The sequence below is a fragment of the Emydura macquarii genome, unplaced genomic scaffold (assembly GCF_026122565.2).
Source record: "Emydura macquarii macquarii isolate MOO-44397 ecotype Brisbane River unplaced genomic scaffold, CSIRO-AGI_Emac_v2 contig_3220, whole genome shotgun sequence".
Taxonomy (NCBI): domain Eukaryota; kingdom Metazoa; phylum Chordata; order Testudines; family Chelidae; genus Emydura; species Emydura macquarii.
In genome coordinates, this window is record NW_027133357.1 from 10,760,820 (window position 1) to 10,781,055 (window position 20,236).

The 20,236-nt window shown below is 45.0% G+C and overlaps 1 protein-coding gene across 2 annotated transcripts; it reads right to left on the reverse strand.

Moving 5' to 3' along the window:
* Positions 1-266: 266 nt before the first annotated feature.
* EIF2D (eukaryotic translation initiation factor 2D) lies at positions 267-17,603 on the reverse strand. 2 transcript variants are annotated; one of them, XM_067531918.1, is made up of 15 exons: positions 17,216-17,603; positions 16,307-16,497; positions 15,439-15,522; positions 14,488-14,578; positions 13,270-13,377; positions 10,265-10,557; positions 8,967-9,084; positions 7,997-8,042; positions 6,937-7,040; positions 4,729-4,887; positions 3,916-4,005; positions 3,444-3,539; positions 1,553-1,673; positions 647-821; positions 267-541 (listed from the first exon to the last, which is right to left on the reverse strand). In XM_067531918.1, exons 1-15 carry the CDS (start codon positions 17,269-17,271, stop codon positions 471-473), a joined length of 1,803 nt encoding a protein of 600 aa, XP_067388019.1. In that variant the 5' UTR covers positions 17,272-17,603; the 3' UTR covers positions 267-470. The 2 variants fall into 2 exon arrangements, with proteins under 2 accessions (XP_067388019.1, XP_067388020.1); XM_067531919.1 differs by lacking the exons at positions 3,444-3,539; positions 3,916-4,005; positions 4,729-4,887.
* Between the last annotated feature and the right edge of the window lie 2,633 nt (positions 17,604-20,236).

The window sequence follows — 20,236 nt, forward strand, 5'->3', positions numbered from 1 at the left end:
TGGTATTAGTAACCTCTGGAAAGATGTTAGTTCTCAAAGGAATGCTGACAACTGACAGTTGTTTTTAAAACTATGACAGGTCTGAACTGTAGGACACGACGTACTGGAATAGGCTTTGTTCGGTTGTTCAAGTGTTTTCATTAATCAAAAAAAGCATGCTAGCCCACCTGTTGCAATCCTGCAAAGTCAGTCTGTTAAAGCTTAGCTTACAAGCCAGAACTCTGGTAACCCACTGGAACGCTTTAATAAAACACCTGCAAGAGGACTAGTGGGAAGACAGTTCAGATTTTTATTTTAAAAAAAATTTATTTCAACATCTAACACAATTACACTCTTTGGATGAAATCCTGGCACTGAAGTCAACAGCAGAACTCCCATTAACTTGAATGGGGGCCAGGATTTTACCCCTCAGCTGTCGGCGGAACTGGTTATAAATAAGGGGATCTGAATACTTCTTACGCTAGACACTTTTACTTCTTCCGGCTCAGCTTTGGAGCCTTCTCCAGACCTTGAATATATTTTCGAGGTAGCCGGTATTCCTCTGCAATATAATCGAGTCCAATTTAAGTACATCCCAGAGCTAGATTTTATAATCAAAACATTTCCCTTTTTATAACTGCTACAGTCCATGTCCCCAAAAACTCACCGAGCAGCAACTTGGCGAGATGGTTGATTTGGTTGCCTTGGATCTGGACCTGAACTCTGTCCTTTGCGCCGGGTAGTGGGTTAATTGTGCCGCTGGCCTGTACTCTTTGCTGAAGAGAGTTGGCGACTAATTGTGGGTCTAGGCCATACAGTTCAAGATTCTTAATAATGGTCACCTGTGGATTGTAGCCATTGTCACAAGAAGCTTTTCACTGGGTGGATTATTAACACCATCTATGTAAGAACAGCAGTCCATGACCCTATCCTACTTTTGTGATTAGAACGGGGCATTGAGAGTTTCCCCCTTCGTGTCACATCATAGGTTCATATACAGAATCTCCACTAAATTTACAGTCTGTTCTAATGTATAACCCTCCCTTCCTCTTACTTACACACACACACTTACACACACACACACACACACCGAAAAGCATAGTTGGATGCAAAATATCAAACTATTTCCCCCCACCCCAATGACAATGATTTGTTTGCACTTAAACAGAATGTGATGTGCTTGACGTTCCAGGATCTTTAGAAAATAGGCTTGGTAATCAGGGGGCCAGGGCTGTGTGAATAGTTTTAACATCTTTACAACACTTGAATCCTTCGCGTTCTAAGCTGCAGGACTGAGTGAGAGCAGGTGCTCCTTTGCACAGACCCACGCCAGAGCCCGGTGTCAAGATGCAACAGTTTCCCAGCTGCCCAGGTTACTCTGACCCACCCCATCTTCCCCCTCTCGTTGGTAAGGGGCAAACCTGGCTGCGCAGGAGCCCTGAACCCCAGGACGGTGTTCTAGCCTGAAAGCGCAGAACACCTCCAGCATGGACTGAGATCCCCAGGGGGTTAATTGTCAACACCAACACCTCGTCCTTACCTTTACCTTTTTTTTTTTTTACTCTGCCTTTACCTTTTTATTTGATGATCTTTGTGCTATGGTTATGTCAATGGGATCAAGGGTTCCTTTCCTCACAATGGGTTCATGTCCAAAAAACGTCACCTGGTGGTAAGGCTGCAGGCGTTCTAGACACCTGAGAAAGGCAAAGCTTGGGTTTAGTTGGTCAGATACAGCAGGATGGGCAATCTCTCGCTGCATTCCCAACGCAGCTGTTCCCCACAGCGCTTAGACACAAAAAGGGGAGCTCTCAGTTCCCTAAGTCCAAAGAAGACACTTGCTGTCGAGTGGACTTGATCATATGAGATGCTGCCAGGCCATGATGCTACTACATCAGAGAAGGGCCAGAAGAGATTAGTCTGCTAAAGTGGTACAACGCCCACTAATCTCATCACTGCCGGTACCATGGTCCCTGTAGAAGGCCTTTAACATTAGCCACAGCAGAGCTCAGCCCATACGCACTGAAGGTCTTAAAGATAAGGACAAAGACCTTGCACTAGATCTGGGTAACAGGACATCTCTACCTCAATTATCTGTTTTACATCCTAAAATGCTTCAGGGGCAGGCAAACCTGTTTTAACAGCCACTGCTGCAAAATCCTGTGTTAGCCCTTGAAGCATTTGTTTGACCTCTAGCCAGCCAGTTCCTGTGGTCACTGATGACAAAACAAGTTTCTTTGTTATAAAATAAGTAAAGGCACTAAAGCCATCACACTTGCTTGTGAGCGCATTACCTCATACAGTGCTGGTGTGCAAGGAAATGAATTAGTATTTTGTATATATATTTGTCATGTACAACAGTCCAATTTTCTTTTATTGAAAGCAGTACTTAATGGGAAGCTTGGCGGCCTGGCTAAAACTGCAAGAATAAAGTAATTGATGGCTGGTGTGTTCTCACTTAAAAAACAGGCATGAGACAGCTGAACACACTGCGGAAGAAAACCAAACTTTGACTGCACTGAACAATAGTGGTTGAAAATTTGGAGAAAAAGTAATAAAGGGAGTAAGCAGTGAAGCAAATGAAATGTAAAATCAACATAAATAATATGTCCCACATGAGTAAACTTGGTTTGAGAGATAAATGAAACTGTTGGTATTTCTCAGAAGTGTTTTTTTTTGTTTGTTTAATCAGCAGATTCTAGAAGAGTAAGAAAACTAAAACCATTTAGGGGGAAATTTTCAGCAATTGAAAATAATAGAGTTGGGGCAGAGTGACTGTTTAGAGTCTCAAAACCTATTTAGCGCTAATGGTCCTGTGCACATCAAATCTGAAAGGAAAAAGGGATTCCTAAGGAGCTGTTAACAAGGTTAAATATGCTTCAATTTGCCATCAGAATAGAGTGAATTGGAAAAACAGAATGGTCCATAAGAACTCACAATGAATCTCAGTTACTGACATGATACAGTAACGTATGGTGAAAGAGAACATGAAAGCATTTATTAAATCTGAGATTCTACAGATATGTAGCCCAAGGAAGTGCTGAAGTGTCTGAAAGTTCAGAGCATGGATGTTTAAGATAGTACTAATATAAGCTTAAAGATGTGGCATGGAGAACAGATTTCTATTGTTTGTGGATATGTACATAGGGATTACGGGTATGCAGAACTAGGTTCTGCTAGACTTTCCTTGTGAATGCTTATCAGAAAAGTAGTATTTAAAAAGGGGTATTTCTATAATGTTACTAGTCGTTTGCAAGGGGGGGGCAAGGAAAGAGTGGAACTTACACTGCTTCTTAGCAGTAGCTACTAAACTCACTACAAGTGAAGATTGATTTGCAGGTATTTCTGTGTTGACAGCAAGGAAGCCACTGCCTACCTCGGGGCTTAGAGTTAGACCAGACTAGTCTACTACATGATGCAAAGCCAAATACTGATAAAACAGTGCGTCAGGAAACAACCTTCATCACCTGCTCAGGAGATCATCCCATTTGAGCTTCAAGATCTCATCGTGCTCCGATTTATCCAACAGGCAGTCGCACAAGATTGGATTCACCTTTACAAAGCTGTAATGGAACAAGCTTATTAGACGTGAGCCTGCCCCCATCTCTACTCAGGGATGGGGAAATACAGCCTCTGTTCTCTGCCAAGCATGCCGCCATTTGTGATGGTTGCCATGGCCTGCCCACGACGAAGGGTGGGTTTGTTTTACCTCGCTAAAATTTAGTGACAGACTAACTTAAAAGTTACACTGGCCTCCAAACACGTCCAGTGCACTTGTGCTGCCGTTTGCCAAGTTGGTCAGCGTACCAGCAGGTTAAATTTTGTTTTTTTTAATTCCTTGTTACTCCAAACAGATTTATTTCAATAAGCTAACTCTGTGCACTGCGCTCAGCTTGACCAATGACAATGGATGCAAAAAGAAGATCCACTTTTACTCACTTTTTGTTGGTTTCATCAACCAACTCATTAGTCTTTACATAGCTGATGATGATATTTCTCACGTCACTGCTGGAGAGGATGCTGCCTTTCCTATCAAAGAAGGAAATCTTTACTCCATTGCATTAAAATATAAGATGTTCTGAAAACAGGATTAACGTTTGGTACTTCTAGAGTAACTTGCCTCCTGAGGAGTCACTAAGGGCTGTCTGAATCGCAACAGCGTGTTGCTCCAGCCCCAAATCAACCCTGAATCAGGGGGCGCAAAGGTGTCTTAAGTCACTTAGCGCCCCTTCCCCCCAGTTGTGCGGTACTACAGCCCAGAAGCTCATCCCTGGAGGGTAACCAGGCAGCTCTTTAAGAGCACATGACAATTCTTCTCCTCAGCTGCTGTGTAGTAATGTAGAACATGGTGAATCTCCTTGAAAAGTCAAAGGGAACTGAAGTAAGTAGACTATAAACACCTGATCTGGAGCTTGGCCAGGTCACTTTAGTTATCAGGCCTATAGTGGCAAAAAATGCTACGGGATTCTCTGGTGACTGTATCAGGGCCTCAGTTGTTCCTTTCATTCAGATTATGTCACACCAATGGCTGAGTGCTCCTAGCAGCATGCTCTGACCTTACTTCAATACCGACACAAGCGTGCTGACTATTCAACCATCACCAGTCCCTTTAGCAACTGGCGTATGTCTTCCCTCCACATCGCCTATCTCAACGCTGGATTAGCAGGAAACCCTATTTAGCTTGAGTGCAGACAGCAGGATAGCCCATTTCCTCTTCTAATTACAGTTTTATCATGTCTGCCTAGCACTTACTTGTGTCCAGACTCCTGGAAAAGTGGAGCCATTTTGGCTGAGACACCGTAGAGTGGTGTGATTTCAGGAGCGTGGTACAGCTGCTCTCTGTCGCTACATTTACTCTCTTCGGCAGTTGACACCACAGATAACATTTCGGGGACAACAAATGACTTAATGCTGAAATGCAATGGAGAAAACAATAGAGGGAGCTCAGTTTCACAACCGTTTCCTGTGTGGGGAAGAAGTGGTGACTGTTTAGCTTTTATACTAGCCTCCAGCTTCTCAGCACAACAGACAATCTGGCCCACTCCCTAGCTTCCCTCTTTCCCCTCTTCTGTCTACATACTACAATTTGCTACCAGTGCAGACCTAGCTGATGCACTTGATCTTAGCATCCTCTGCAAGATGACCGATTTTAAGAACCAGCAGCAAGGGTCAGGATTTTTGCTTTGCACAAGAATCCTGACTTGTCCTGCCACCTGGCTGACATCCAGCACAACTCCTCAGCCCATACTTGGGTGCTAGACTCTAGCTGGGTTTGTTTCCCATTTACTGGAAATAGACAATGTTTCAAAAAGTCCAAATGGCTTCAGGTACTGACTTGCCCCTACATCCCACTGCCCATTTTTGTGGGGTTTACAGTTATATTTCTCTCCCCTTTTCTGTAGGAAAGACCCACACACACAGGGAAAAGTGACCGTCCCTAGTTTGCTACCAAATACGGAAAAGTGCACTAAAGGCGTAGGAACTATTTTTTCTCTAATCTCTTGATATCAGTTTTAGGGGTTACTCGTAGCAACATCTGTCAAGGTGTGTAAAAATACCCATATTGACAAGAATACCATCACATCCAAAGTGCCACAATCCCCTTCAACAGAATCCCTACTAGGTAAAAATAAAACCTCTGAGACACACGTGTGGCACTTTAAAGTGGAGGGTGCCCCCACAAACCACTGGGAACTGGCCAGTTTTGAAAGAGCAGGACAGAACAAGAGAGAACAGAAGATGTATCAGGTGCAAGTGCTGATTTTCCGTCCGCTAAACAAACATACCAAGTCTCTGCTCATTAGAGCTCTGTTCTTGCTTCCGCATGCCAGACTGTAGCTGTGGATCCTGGGCTCGTAGGCAAAGGAACTTGGTGAGTTGCATGGTTGGTCTGTCTGCAGGTCACATGGTGGGGGTTTTAGACCCCGAAACAGGCCAGGTGAGAGATGCCTATTTGTTACATCTCTGAGCATAAGGCTTGAACCCTTGGGTCTTTGATCAGACCTAGAGTTTGAAGTCTGAGTAATGAATGCCTGTCAGCGAAGGGGAGGGCATAAGCAACAACACTTAGTATATGAATCAGATTTGAACAATGAGGGAACAACTGTGGTGACCTGCCTTAGATTTGCTGTGTTTTCCTTTCTGCCAAAGACAGAAGCGATTTCTGGTGCATGAAGTGCAAGGCGGAGGACATACCAGAGAAGACATGTAGCCCGGAAGCGCAAATTTCAACACTGCATCGCGTCCAAGAAAATTAAGACTTTTTTTAGACAGCCTGCATGCAGTGTGTACAGTTTGGGTGTCCACATTTTAATGAGAACGTTGAAAAACTGGAAGGAGTGCAGAAAAGAGCCTCAAAATTAATTCACAAGCTGGAGAAAATGTCTTTCAGTGAGGGATTTAAAGAGCTCAATTTGTTTAGTTTATCCAAAAGAAGACTGAGAGATGACTTGATTAGAGTTTCTAAATACCTTAATGGGGAGAAAATACCAGGTACTAAAGGGCTCTGTAATCTGGCGGAGAAAAGCAGAACAAAACAAAACAAAATCTATGGTTGGAAGCTGAAGCCAGACAAATTCACACAGAAATAAGGCACAAACGTTTAGCAATGAGTGTGATTAGCCACTGGAACAAGCTAGAAAGGAAAATAAATGGTGGATTCTTCATCTCTTGAGCTCTTCAAATCAAAACTGGAAGACAGGCTTTAGCCAAAGAAGTTAGAGAGCTCAATACAGGGATAACGGAGTGGAATGTAATGGCAGGAGATCAGACTGAAAGAGCTAATGGTCACTTTGGGCCTTAATCTCTATCAAAAATCTACAGTAATAGCACTTGGTATTGACTAACAACCTGAGCTGGAATTTGGTTGACATGCCTAACTCTTATGAAAAAAACAGTGAGATCTTTCAAGATCCAGATTTTACGTCTCTACCAACATCAGTGCCATTTATAACAACTTACTCTGAGTGTTTCCAGTCTACATCCACAATACTCTCCACTCCTTTGTTCAGCTCCTTCACCTGTACAATCTGCTGCTGCTGCATGTATTGCAGGAATTTGGAGAGCTGAAGGGGAAACATCAGATGGAAACAATGGAAAAAGTTAGGAAATTTATGTTCATGTGGCCAGTGAAACCAAGGCGGGGCAGTTTCTGCTTTGGGACCTGCCCAACCACCTCAGTAAGGTGGACAAAATTCATTAAAACAAGTCACAAAACCAACTGCTGATCTCCATAAATAGAACCACCCCCAGGAAGTACTTTGCACGCTCAGTGCTGTCTAGTGTTGAGAGCAAGATTCCAAGAGTTCCATCACTGGCTCTGCCACTGACTTGCTGCATGACCTTCTCAGGGCCACCTACTATTCGCAGCTCACGCCACTTTCCTCCCTTGTTCTATAGCCCATTAGAGATCAGCTGCTAAAATCATGTTAGCACTTAAAGAGGAAAACAGCAGGGTGGTAATCAGATCATCTTGCAGTTAAGGCACTGGAGAGGGACTCAGGAGATCTGTGTTCAAATTGCAGTTCTGCCACCGATTCTGTGTGACCTTGGGCCAGTCACCCCTTCCCTCTGTGCCTCTGTTTCCTATCTATAAAACAGGAATAATCACACTTTTCTAGCACTTCAGTGTAAACACTACCTCTGCTGATGGGCAAGGTTCTCCCATGGGCATAGATAATCCAGCTCCCCAGGAGGCGGTAGCTAAGTCAACAGAAGAATTCTTCCATCAACCCTAGTGCTATTTACATGGGGGGTGAAGTAATCTTAACTATACCACTCACATGTGGATTTTTCACACCCCTGAGTGACATAGTTAAGCTGACTTAATTTTTTAGTGTAGACCAGGTCTATATTCTTTAGGGCAGGGACTCTCTCTTACTCTTTGTATGTACAATGCCTAGCAAAATGGGGCCCCAGTATTGATTGGGGTGCCTAGAGGTTCCTCAATCCCCTCGAGGGAGCTCAAGAATTTGGTTACCAGAATTTTTTTTAAAAATGCACTAATACCAAGAAATCTCACCTTCTTGTAGCTTGATTTCTTTATGTCTAATTGTTGTCCTTCTGGGCTACAAACAGAGTCACAATTAAACCTTTAAGTTACCACAAATAGCTAGAACCAAGGGAAAATATTTAATGTTTGTCAAGATTAAAAATACAGACCGTTTTGAAGAATATCTGTGCTAAAAACTTGTTGGTAGTGGGAATATGAATTAGACATAGGAAAGTGAATTTAAACATTGTATATTGAGAGATAATGGAGTTGTTTTTGTAATCAACATAGGCAACGCTGACATTGTGTTAGCTGTAACAACACCCTCTAGAGGACATATCTGTAATATACAGCAGTGGCTTCCAAACTTTTTTCTGCCCAGGACCCTTTCGGCATCTGACTAAACTTCCCAAACCCCTTTCCTTTACATGTTTCTTGTTGTTGTTTTTCTATTAATTAGGTGAGTTTATTTTTTAAAGTATATTTTTGTAATTAAAATAAGATTGACAGAAGGAGCCAAAAGTGAACAATCTGCAGTTATTCCATCACCCTTATTTTCACTTAGACTAAAATTTAGGGTGGTGTCTTGAATGGACAAGTACTAGTACTATCAAAATGCCCCTACAAGCGTGACCTCACGCATGGTGCATGCAAGGTCACGCTGTACGGAGAATGCCGTTTTGAGAACAAAACACTGTTCTGGCCCCACTGTAGTACTCCAAAGGGACGTGCTCCCACATAACCCATGGCAGGGACCCCACTTTGGGAATCACTGATAGAGTTTTTAACTTGAATTAATTGCCAATGGGTATTTGAAGAGTGTAAACTTGTTAGCTAACTCAATCAAATAAGTTGAACTCTGGTGTAAACATACACCATAAACAACTGAATTACATGAGAGAGAGAACAGCTTCACCCTAAATATCTCTGTCCCACAGCAATATAATTTAAAATAAAAAAACCACCATGAAACCCCTCGGATGGTGGTCTTACCACATACCAGCATGAAAACATATGGTTCCGCAGGAAGGTGCTGGTCAGTAGAGGGAGCTCTGACTTCTTCACTTTACATTTTAAAGCATGAAGAAAACATTGATGAAGTAGCTGGTCCATTTGCTCTGCAGAAAACACAAACATTTCTCAGGGGCTTCTGTGCTGAAAGAGAGCTCACAAGAATGAGTTCTCATTTATCTGGACCTTTATTTTTGTATTTATTCCTCCGAGTTTGCACCTTACAACGTTAAATCAGTTTGATTTACGCCCTATGTTCGAGACACCGAAACAGCCAGGATCTTGTACGTTCTAATCCGAGTGCTGATTCCCAATGCCACAGAGGATATAGGGTAAGTCACAACCTCCCTTGTGCCCAAGATTTCCCCAGCTGTAAAATAAGGATAATAGTGTTCACTTCCCACTCTCTCCCTCTCAAGGGTTTTATCTAGATTAAAATATGAAGATCAAATATCAAGTGGAACTGAGTCTCATTAATTCTAAAGATAACCATCATACAGGCTATGCTTTGAGCATGGAACCTTTGGTACTGATCCCAGAACTGTTACATTCAACTTCATCAATAAACCTCAAAGTGCTTGACAAGGGTGAGCATCACTATCCCCATTGTACAGAGATGGAGGTATGAGAAGGAGAAGTGAATTACCCATGGTCACATAGCAGGTGTGTGTCAGATCTAGGAATAGAATCCACATCTCCGGACTCTCAATTCAGGGCCCTAATCACTTAAACACATCACATAACAGAAGCTGAACCAAACGATGGGAGAGTTTCTGTACTGTGCTGAAAGACAGTCACATTCGGAGCTCCAGACAACACAGTTCCATACAGCCCAGACTAGGCAGCATGCTGAGACCTTTCACCTCACTGAAGTCGAGAATTCAGCACACACAGGCATGGGCTCAGCAGTGAAGGCATTAGGCTGCTACTGAATTGCTGCCTGCCCATCAATAGGCAGGCAGGCAAATCCCGCGACAGCCAAGAGACTGAAGGGCTCAGGAAAGAATGGGCGTTGTTTATAGGTCAGCATGGTACCCAAGGAGCCAGACTATGCGCACAGTGATGTCTGCAGGAATGCCCTGGCTCAGCTCCAGTCACTATGGGGCTTTTCAAAGGATTGCGGGCTCCACTGTGCAAGAGCTGGGCAGCTGCTCTCCATGCAAGCTGAAGCATAAGTAAGGCTTGCTAGGGCCAGCCAAGTAATGAAAACACATCGGAATCTAATACCAATGTGCCAACCACATGGATCCATAGACACACAACTTGGGTTTCATTTTCATGCCATACCTTGTGGAGTTCTGCCATCTTCCGTTTCCTGCTGAACCTTTGTGGTATCTTCAGCCCCTTCCGCAGCTCCAGTCTCACCAGATTCCTCCTCCTCCTCCGTCAGCCTTGCACAACCGTCTCCCTCCCGCAGGCTCCAATTGCCAACGTCCCTTTGTAGCGATGGGTCAATGGAGAGGTGGCTGTCAGGCTCCCGTCCCTCCTCGTCTTTGTCATCGTCATCGGTGCTTTCCAACTCTGCAGGCTCCGCTACCAAGGGAGCGATTGTGGGAGGGTAAGACTTGTCTCCAAATCCCCTTTAAAAAGATAATAAAAAGCATAAAGCAACTTTATTGATGTTTCTGTTCTGTTTTGATACAGGAAGGTTCCCCGCACAGCGGTAAAACATCCTGTGCCGAAAAACATGGCCAGTCCCAGCTAACGGTTACATAATCATGGAGCTACAAAACAAAGATCCAGCAAGAGCTGATGACTCCACCACCCCCTAGGTAAGTAAGTTGTTCCAATGGTTCATTACCCTCGCTGGGGAAAGTTCACACCCCATTTCTAGTCTGAATTTGTCCACTTTGGCTTCTAGCCATGGGAGCTTATGATGTCTGTCTGCTAAATTGCAGTCCTCTGTTTTCAGAAATCTCCTCCTCGTGAGGTGCTTCTAGACTCATCAAGCCACTTCTTAATCTTCTTTTCAATAAGCTAAGTAAGCCGAACTCCTTAAGCCTCTCACTAAAAGGCTGGTTTTTCAGCTGCTGGGGCTTTTGGTTTTTTGCTGTTACTAGCCATGGCAAAAGCAGGCCAGTCAGGCTGCAAGCGCCACTAAGAGGAAACTTGCTCTTGCCACACCTACAGCACGTCATGCTTTTGCTGTCCCCAAATACTCCATTTTGGTTTTGATTTTTAAAACTCCTTGTGGTGAAACTGGTGCCCATGATAAGCACCAGACGGTTAGTCCAGGAGACTCGAGTCCTTCATTTAGCCACAGAATAGGAGTAACACAAATCAGCAGCAGTGCAAACTTCTCCCATACTGTGACTTGACTCTAATCAGTGACCATTTCCTACCAGAGCCAAGAGGCTGTGGAGTCTCCATGGCTCATTCAGCCCCTGGCCTCCCACCTGTAACTCCGACCAAGGAGGGCAGCTAGTGCCGGGTAGGATGGTAATTTGTGATCTGAGTACTTGTGCGTCAGGGACTGGATTAAGACACACAGACGTCCAATTCATTTCACGGAGGCCAGACAGTATCCAACAGCAGTACATTTTGACCACAGCTGCCTCAGGCCATAGAGCTCTGAAAACAGCCTAGTGGGACACCACAGACTCTTGCACAGTTCTAATAAGGGAACACCCAAAGTACCTCTCCGTAGACACCAGTAAGAGTGAAAGATACAGCCATCTCCTTCCGCAGAATGCATGCTTTATAAGATAACAGGCGGGGGTGGTGGTTACTGAAAGTCCCAGCAGAGTTAGAGGGAAAATGGGAGTCAAGATTTGGATATACTTTTTCTTTAAATCAAAGTCAGCGTGCACTTAATTCAGAGCAAAAAGGTACTAAAGTAAGGCAGAGTAACGACAGGCCAAATTTGTTCATGATGCAACTCCATTAAGCTCCAAGAAGTTTCACTAGAGATTTACCTCCAATATCCTGTGTCTGTGTGCACATGCACATAAAAGGACATCAGGGCAAACCCCTGCTCCTGCTAGAAGTGCTGTGGGAATAGTAACCGCAACTTAGAGCGCAGCAGACCGCTATTGTTAAGACTTGATCTGAAACATGCCCTTAAACAGTATCTGCCTCTGTCTCTACCTGGAATGGCTACATTGACTCTGGTGGGATCTGGACCTTTGATTTCTTGTACTAATTTAGATGGAACAAATGGGCCCAAAGAGTCCAAGATCTTACCATGACCCAGTCACTGTCTAACATTAAACACGTCATTAAGACTTCTTTTACTCTTATTAAAGACACAGAAAATAAGGAGTACCAGTTAAAGCATTTGAAATGCTAAGTATTAAATAAGACTTTCATTTTAGCACCATCTCTTGTTCCCTTTTCCTTTAGCTGGAGAGTTTTTAGGAGGAAAATCCCCTCTGTTTGACAGTGTCCTAGGCCATGTCTACACTGCCGCTTATGTCGCCAAAATTTATGTTGCTCATGGGTATGGGGAAAAAAACCCACACCCCTCTAAGCAACACAAGTTTCACTGCCATCGCTGATGGTGTGCATACTACTCCCTCCAACACAGCCACCGCCACTCAGGAAGGTGGTTTTATGATGTCAACAGGAGAGCTCGCTCCCGTCGGCATGGAGTGGTTACATGAGCAATTTTACAGTGGCACAACTGCATCAGTAAAGTTGTACCTCTGTAAGCGCGCTACCGTAGACATGACTTTAGGTGGTATTAAAGATGATAGCCACTTGTCCCTTTGAGATGGGTTGTTGCTGCTGCTAGTCCCTCTCTGGGCCAGTCTGGTCAGGACATCTCTCAGAATTAGAAAGGAGGAGGTCTGGGTTCCCAGGAGATGTTGGGGGCAGCCATGATGGTGAAGCTTGCTCCAGCAGTCAGTTTTTCTTCCCCACATCTTTCTTTTAAAGATCCAAAAAGAGAGTGGGGACTGGAATAACCCAGCTCCTCATTGTTGTCCACCAATTACACTTAGTTTCTAACACACCCATTTTGGATAATTGATTTTTCCATTTCAGCTTTTCCTGTTTACCAGCCATGACCTTAACACAGTCCTGAGTTAGAGCAGTAGCTCTTTTGTGTGGACTAATTCAGTCTGCCTGCCTTGCTTCTGCACCTTTTCACATCAACATGTGTGGTTACAGGGTGTTGTGGCATCCATGAACTCTCTCTCACCTGTCACAGCTGAGCTCACAATTAGGGTAAATTTGCAGGCTCAATTACTACAAGAGGTTCCAAGGAGTATTTCAGCCCCAGGACTAAGTTCACGGCACGTCTGCTCTCATCTCATTTGCTAAGACACATTGTACCTGGTCTGTGTACCCACCATAAGTGGTCCGTGTGAGCGTGCAACACGGCGAAGCCCTTCCCTTTCATTCCAGCAGCCAGCATCTCTGCAGTGGACATGGTAGCGACTCCTACTGCTACTGGGGCTCTGAGAAAACAATATCAGAATGGAAAATAGCAAAGTATTCACGCTACCTGCAACACTACTCCTCAGCCACCATCCTACATTACCTTTCTTTTGTAATGTCCTTGCTAAGAGAGGCTGATCGCTAGTCTGTGATAGTTTTACACTGAATCTGTTCTTTACACTCTGCAATGTCAAGTCACCTGGACATGTTCTATTTTCACCCACTCCCCTCTAGCATGCAAGGTCTTCTCCCAACACTGCCCCACATGCATTGTCACTGGATAGCCGCCCTTTCTTAACATAGTTTTCTTTGTGCCAGATGCTGGTACTGGACAACAGGGAATGGATCACTCAAAAATTGTCCTGTTCTGATTGTTACCTCTGAAATATCTGGCACCAGCCACTGTCAGAAGACAGGATACTGGGCTAAATGGACCAGTGGTCTGACCCCGCATGGCCGTTCTTATGTATTGAGCAAGCCAGCCACCTCTCTGCCTTCCTCCTTAGGAGGAGACTAATTTACAGGGTTGCAAAGAGCAGTAAAAACAAAATTTGAAAAGAAGCTTTGAATTTACAGGGTTTAGGCAGTGTTTTAAATTTGTAAAAGTGTGTGTGTGTGTGTGTGTGTGTGTGTGTGTGTGTGTGTGTGTGTGTGTGTGTGTGTGTGTGTGTGTGTGTGTGTGTGTGTGTGTGTGTGTGTGTGTGTGTGTGTGTGTGTGTGTGTGTGTGTGTGTGTGTGTGTAAACAAACCCACTCCAAAACCACTGGCAAATTCTGTGGTTTCCCCCCAAACTTCAGAGGACAAAATAGCTCATTTCCAAGAGAAAAACTGAGCAGAATTTCACTGTGTTTTCTTAAAAATTATCCTATTTAAAAACAAAACCCTCAGCACTGAAGAACTTTGAATGGTTTTGAATCATAAAACGCACAATCTGAAAAATTTTCCACCACAAGCAAAATGTGTAGGATACTAATGACATGCCACAACAGAATTGCAATTTTTTTTTTTGTGCAGAATTTCCCAAATTCAGAGTCTTTCATTTTTTGTGGCTCCTCACCCCTCTCCAAATCCTCTCCAGAAAATGTAACTTTTCTTCCATCATTTTAAGAGAAACTATAGATAGGTTGTACCTGTTTCCCACAAGGGTAATGGCACAGAGTGCGCCCTGCTGTACCTCAGGAAGACCAAACGATGGCACCATAACTCCTGGCAGCATTAGATCTAAGGCAAATAACAACAAGCCATTAGCATCCGGTCTGCTTTAAAGAACAGTTGCAAGCCAGCAACTATCCAAGCCCGTCCCCAGCCCTTCTGTCATCCAGCAAAAATACAACCCCAGTAAAACTATCTCCTGCTTGCCTGTTACCAAGTTAAGAATACTTTCCTTCCGAGAAGGGGGTGGGATAACCGGCCTGATTCTAGGGATGGAGCCAAGCACCTCATGTCCCAAAGGACGCCCCAAGGATTTGAATCAATCCAAAATGAACGGGGTGGGGGGGATCAGCTGTGAGATTGCAGCCTGGATCCAGCTCTACTAGGTGCACACATAGGGACATCTGCTTACACTGAGTTCGGATAGAGGGAGATGAGCCTTGAAGTAAAGCAGAATGAAAGCAGCTGAATGTAGTTGCTCTGTGAAAGTTAATTACAACAAAGGCTACAGAAGGAGGAAACACGTACTTCAGTGTCCCAGTTAATGGCTGTTAAATCAATATCACTCTAACCAATGCATGAAGAGCAAGAATAGGCAAAATTTCCGCTCAACAGCCAAAGGGGACAGATCAATGCTTTTGAACAGATTGTGAACTAAATAGAATATGTAGGTCAAACTGTATTTATGGCTAATTGGTTTTCCTTTTTAAGGGAACCAGAAACAAAAAAAACCCCACAAAAAAACCTCACAATACTTTCAGTGCATCCTCGTGAAGAGTGAGTTTCTCTTTTTTCTTTTTTTCTTAAATCTTATGCATTTTGTTCTGCATTAAAAAATTAGCTAAAAAAAAAGTTCAGATCCACAAAAATGAATTTCCATAGGCAACTGACACACGTAACACAAAATAATTGAGTTCTGATCCTCTTACCTGCTCCTCCGGCTAGTTTCTGTAGCACTGAGGGCCATGTTGAGAAGGCTGGAAGAAGATCTGGATAGGACCACAGAGTATAAACTGTCCCAAAAGAAAACTGATTTTAAAAACATGCCCTTACCAATTCTCTCTAACTACTGGTTCTCACCACCTTCAAGCACCAGTAATACAATTACAGCAGCACACCCTTGACTGTAACTAGCCAGATTCTTCTCTCACTTGGATGGGCAACAAATCAGGCAGCATCACAATAACAAGCCACTAGATACTCACAACGGACAAAATAAAATGCTAATGCTTCAGTCTTCTAACTTCCACTGGATTTTTATAAAGGATGGATAGATGATATACAGGTAATTCTGACACTGTCTTCTTTAAATCAATTATGCTTTGACCTGAATTGTTATGATAACATAGGAGAGTCACTGAGGGGGCAGAGAAAAATGATGGGACAGCATATTTTACCAGAGTAATTCAGTCTTTCACTCACGGAATTCCACATAAACATTGAACTTCATACATGGCAATTGTGCCTTACAGGAAGTAGGCCAGAAAGAACTGATGGTCCAGCAGTTAGGGCAGTAGCCTAGGACTTGAGAAACCTGGTTTTAAGTCCCTGTTCCACACCAGACTTCCTGTGTGATCCTGGGCAAGTTACTCTCTCTGCCTTAGTTTCCTATCTGTGCAATGAGGGATAATACTGCCCTACATCACAAGGATAAATACATTAAAGAACGTGAAGCGCTCAGATGCTACGGTAACAGGGGCTGCTATATAAGTAGCTTAAACAGATGGGCATCCACAGAACTTTTAGCAGACTTTTGTTTGAGGGGAAGGGAAAGATATTTTATTTCATTTCTCAGACCTGTTGGATATAGGATTTTCTCCATTTCAAACAGGACCGGGTTCTTGTTGTTGGCATAAACTGTGACCGCATCCCCTTTGTGAGCATACAATTTGACAACAGTGAGTTCCTCTTTGTTTGGAACAAGTTCGGACAGCTGTTCACTGCTGAGGGTGGGAAAAGTTGCTGCAACTTCAGCCCGCAGTTTTCTCCTGTAAAGACAAATCTGTACTGAGCAAAAGTAAGGTGGGTTTTTTTTTTTCCTTCCCAATTTAATTTTTTCAAGGACCGAGTACAGGCAGAGATTAGTCACCTCCAAGGAGACATGGGCTCAGATGAGATCCTTGCTAGGTCAGATGCATTTAGCTATCAGTTCATTTTTATTGTCTCAATCACGTCACTCCAGTAGTAAGGTGGCAGACACGCAGCAGCGCTGCTCTAATTACTACAGGATCCACTCCCTCGGCTCTTCCCCCTTTCAGTTCACATTTTGCCTTGTGCTCATCCATGCCAGATGCCATCTGCTTTGCAGGCTCGGGCCCTTCTTGAACAGTTACAAAGACATACAGGTTGATATCAGCAAATGCTGCAGTGCTAATAAAAAAATACATCTACCAGAAGATGGAGGGCCTGATTCCCTGCTGAAAGGAAGGCACGAGCCGCGTACAAGGTGATTCAGACACGGCCACGTTGTTTAAAGCCCAGCGCTCCCGATCCCCAGCGGCATAACCCGTGCCTGGGTGTCTGCCACCTTCCCCCCGAGCCCAGCCCGAGACGCGGCAGCCTCGCTCCGCGGATGTGGCAGGAGATACACCGGGGGCTGCCCAGGACAGACAGGGAGACCTGGCCCGCCGTGAGCAGAGGAGGCGGGCGGGGGTGACTCCCCGAACCATCTCAGCCCGGGGCCGGGGGGACACGGGCAGAACCCACCTGTCGGAGCCTTTGATGGCCGTGTTGGATTTCACGCGGAAGGCCTTGGAAAACATGGTCCATCCGGAGCGGGAGGCTCTGGCCCCGCGACCCCGAGCCGGGCGGGCAGCGCAGCGAGGCTGTGCGGAAGGGGGCCGCACCAGTTAAGCCCCCGGCTTGCAGAGCGCAGCTCCCCGCCTGCTGCTGCTGCTGCTGCTGCTTCCTGGCATGGGCGCAGCCATGCTGCGGTCCGGCAGCAAAACGAGCCCGGCCGGCAACCCCGCCCCGCGGCTTGGCTTCCGCTGACAGCGCCCTGCGCCGTGCACACCCCCGCGCGGGCCGCGAACCTGCCACCGCTTGCACAGCGCGGCCCCGCGCGGGCTCCTGACGTCACGGCTGGGCCCGCCGGGGGGGGTGGGGACTGGCGCGCGGAGGTACTTGCGGCGGGGTGGGTGAGCGTGCAGCCAGCAAAGCCTTTGACCGGCCGTGTGCACTGCCCAGCCGGGCTGGTGGAAGGCACTGGGGCAGCAGGGGGAGGAAACGTGAGCAGGTGTCAGTCTGAGTCTGGAGACAGCTGACAACCACACGAGCCCGAAGAGGTCTGAGCTGCCCCATCCTCAGACAGGCCTCCACGAGGGACACGGGTTGTGCTCTGCGGTCCGGATTGGCTTCGTGCTGCCCTTTCAAAGAGGCAGCCCTGCCCGAAATCTCAGTCCTTCGGGATAGTCCCTCAGTTTGGAGTCTCAAATTAAAAAGTGTGGATCTTTAAACAAAATGTTCCTACCCTGTGTTAAAAATAAACCTTTAAAAAAACCCACAATACATCTCACCCCGTTTGCATTTTACTTAGCACTGGTAAGGGTCAGAGATTTTTGTAAGTGCTCAGGGCGGTTGCTGTCACACAGCTCTCTGTCCCTGTCCGTTGATCAATCGCCTGAGCTCAACCTGAGACCTTGCCAATGCCTTCTTCCTACAGTGTTAAGTGTCCCATCCTGTATACAATAATAGTTCATATATGTGTGTGTGTGTGTGTATGCATGCCTTTGTTTCAGAATGTGATTGTTTGTTTGTTTATAGTGAATATTACTCTCAGGTTCTCATGTCCGGAGCTGCAGTGATTGTGTTGCAAACACTGCAGGGGGAAATGTAATCAAAACAAATCTATTTTCATTTATATATACACACACACACACACAGTTCTAATAAAATTGAAAAGGTAACGAGAGTGCAGCATGAGTGTGTGGGGAGCTTGGCCTGGTGCTCTCATGGCTGTCCCCTTACTCTGATAAACAGAGGACTTTAGATCAGTCAGTTCAGCACCTGAAAGAAGTACCAAGGCCTCAGTCCTGCAACAGGCTGCATGCAAGTGGCTCTGTGTCAATGAACAGCATGGATCAATTGTAGGATTAAGGCCTAAATCCATGTTTAATATTCTTTTTTTAAAGCTGTTTTCAACATACTGTATGTCTGTCTTCTGATATCTGGCTAGAAGAAAAAGCAAAGCAAAGCCCCAGGCATACCAAGCAAGAAGATGCAACACTTTCAGGACAGAAACTATTTGAAGGAAACCAGAAAATTAGTCACACATTTTGCTCTATGCAAGGAATAATGGGGAATGTCTGATGCATGTAGAAAAGAAATGTGTGATTAATTTTCTGGTTTCCTTTAACTAATTCCCACTTTGAAATTTTTACATTTGTGTCTGGGGAGATACTATATTTTGTCCAGGTTGGCTATTTTTCAGATCTGTTACTGTATTTTGGGAAAAACATTTGCCACTTTAAAAAACAACTGTGTTTTCAATTCAGACTTCTGCACATTGTCCAGACATAATAAACGTGCAGAGGATTCCTAAACTGTGACTCCATAAGGACCTGGTCTTGTAAAGACTTATCAATCAGCTTAACTTTACTCATTGTGAGATGTCCCATTGAAGGAACATCACAGAGACGAGAGAGCTTAAGTGATGGGTGGACTGAAAACAGTCATATGTGTTGCACAGCATGGTCTTACAGAGATGTGACTGGGGGGTTGAGAGAGAACTAAGAACAGGCATTCTTGATGCAAAGCACAGGAACACAGCACTGAAACGGGGGGCCTCTCTTGGAGCACGAGCCAAACATGCCACAGTCACACCATGCTGAGACCAGGGGAGCTGAGAATAAGCAGGTTCAGTGCCTGCCATAGGCACCAAGTGTTGAGATGGAGGATGAGAACACCCGCTGAAATGACTGGGGTAGTTTGCACTTCTCACACCTGTTGTTTCACGCTATATGCGTCTTCATGGGCTTTTCTGATTCCACACCTCTGCAAGCTCCTATGCTACAAAGGCGCATGCAGAGCCCCTTCACCTTACGCTGATGGGGGGGGGGGGGCAGAGACTCTGGGCCCCTTGCCCCTTTCTGCCTCCTTCAATCAGATGCACTCCTCACAGGCCCTCCTAGAAAACAAGGAAATCCCCAGTTAAGGTAATGTCTCCTAGACCCCATGTGCCATACAGCCTTTGCTGCCGGGGAGATGGCAGTAGTCACAAGGAATATAACAATACTTTACCCACCCTAACAAAAACTGCCAGTTTCACAACGTCCACAATGCTCGATATCAGCATTCCTGTTACGCACTTCCATGGACCTTCACTTTGTTCTCTTTGGCACCATTGACACAAGATGCCAGTAGGGCAGTGACAGACCTCAGCGAGATATATAGCAAGATCTTCTCCCTGAGGGACTTTTGAGAGCAGAAATCAGAGAGTTTTAAAGATGCAAAATTTCTTCTGACATGGCCCAACACTCCTCTAACTGCTGAACTCCACCCATGTTAGGGAAGGGAAGGCACTGAGATCTTCCAGAGCCTAGTACTCTTTATTGTGATGATCAAAGGGGACAAGTTAAGGTGGTGGTATGGAAAGCATTATCTTAAAAGTACACTTCCTTGTTTTCCAGTGTTTGTGTTTTGTTGTGTGTAATTCCTGATGTCTAGGCACGTCAGTTTTTCGGTGACCACGTCTACATTCTGGAAGAGAATGAAGCATTATCAGGCAAC

Excerpts from the sequence above, each read along its gene's own strand:
- EIF2D (XM_067531918.1), bottom strand. The coding sequence starts at position 17,271 with ATGTTTTCCAAGGCCTTCCGCGTGAAATCCAACACGGCCATCAAAGGC. Across the intron at positions 822-1,552 it reads AAAGATCATCAAATAAAAAG|GTGACCATTATTAAGAATCT; the intron begins GTAAAGGCAGAG and ends TACAATCCACAG. Across the intron at positions 542-646 it reads TCTCGCCAAGTTGCTGCTCG|AGGAATACCGGCTACCTCGA; the intron begins GTGAGTTTTTGG and ends ATTATATTGCAG.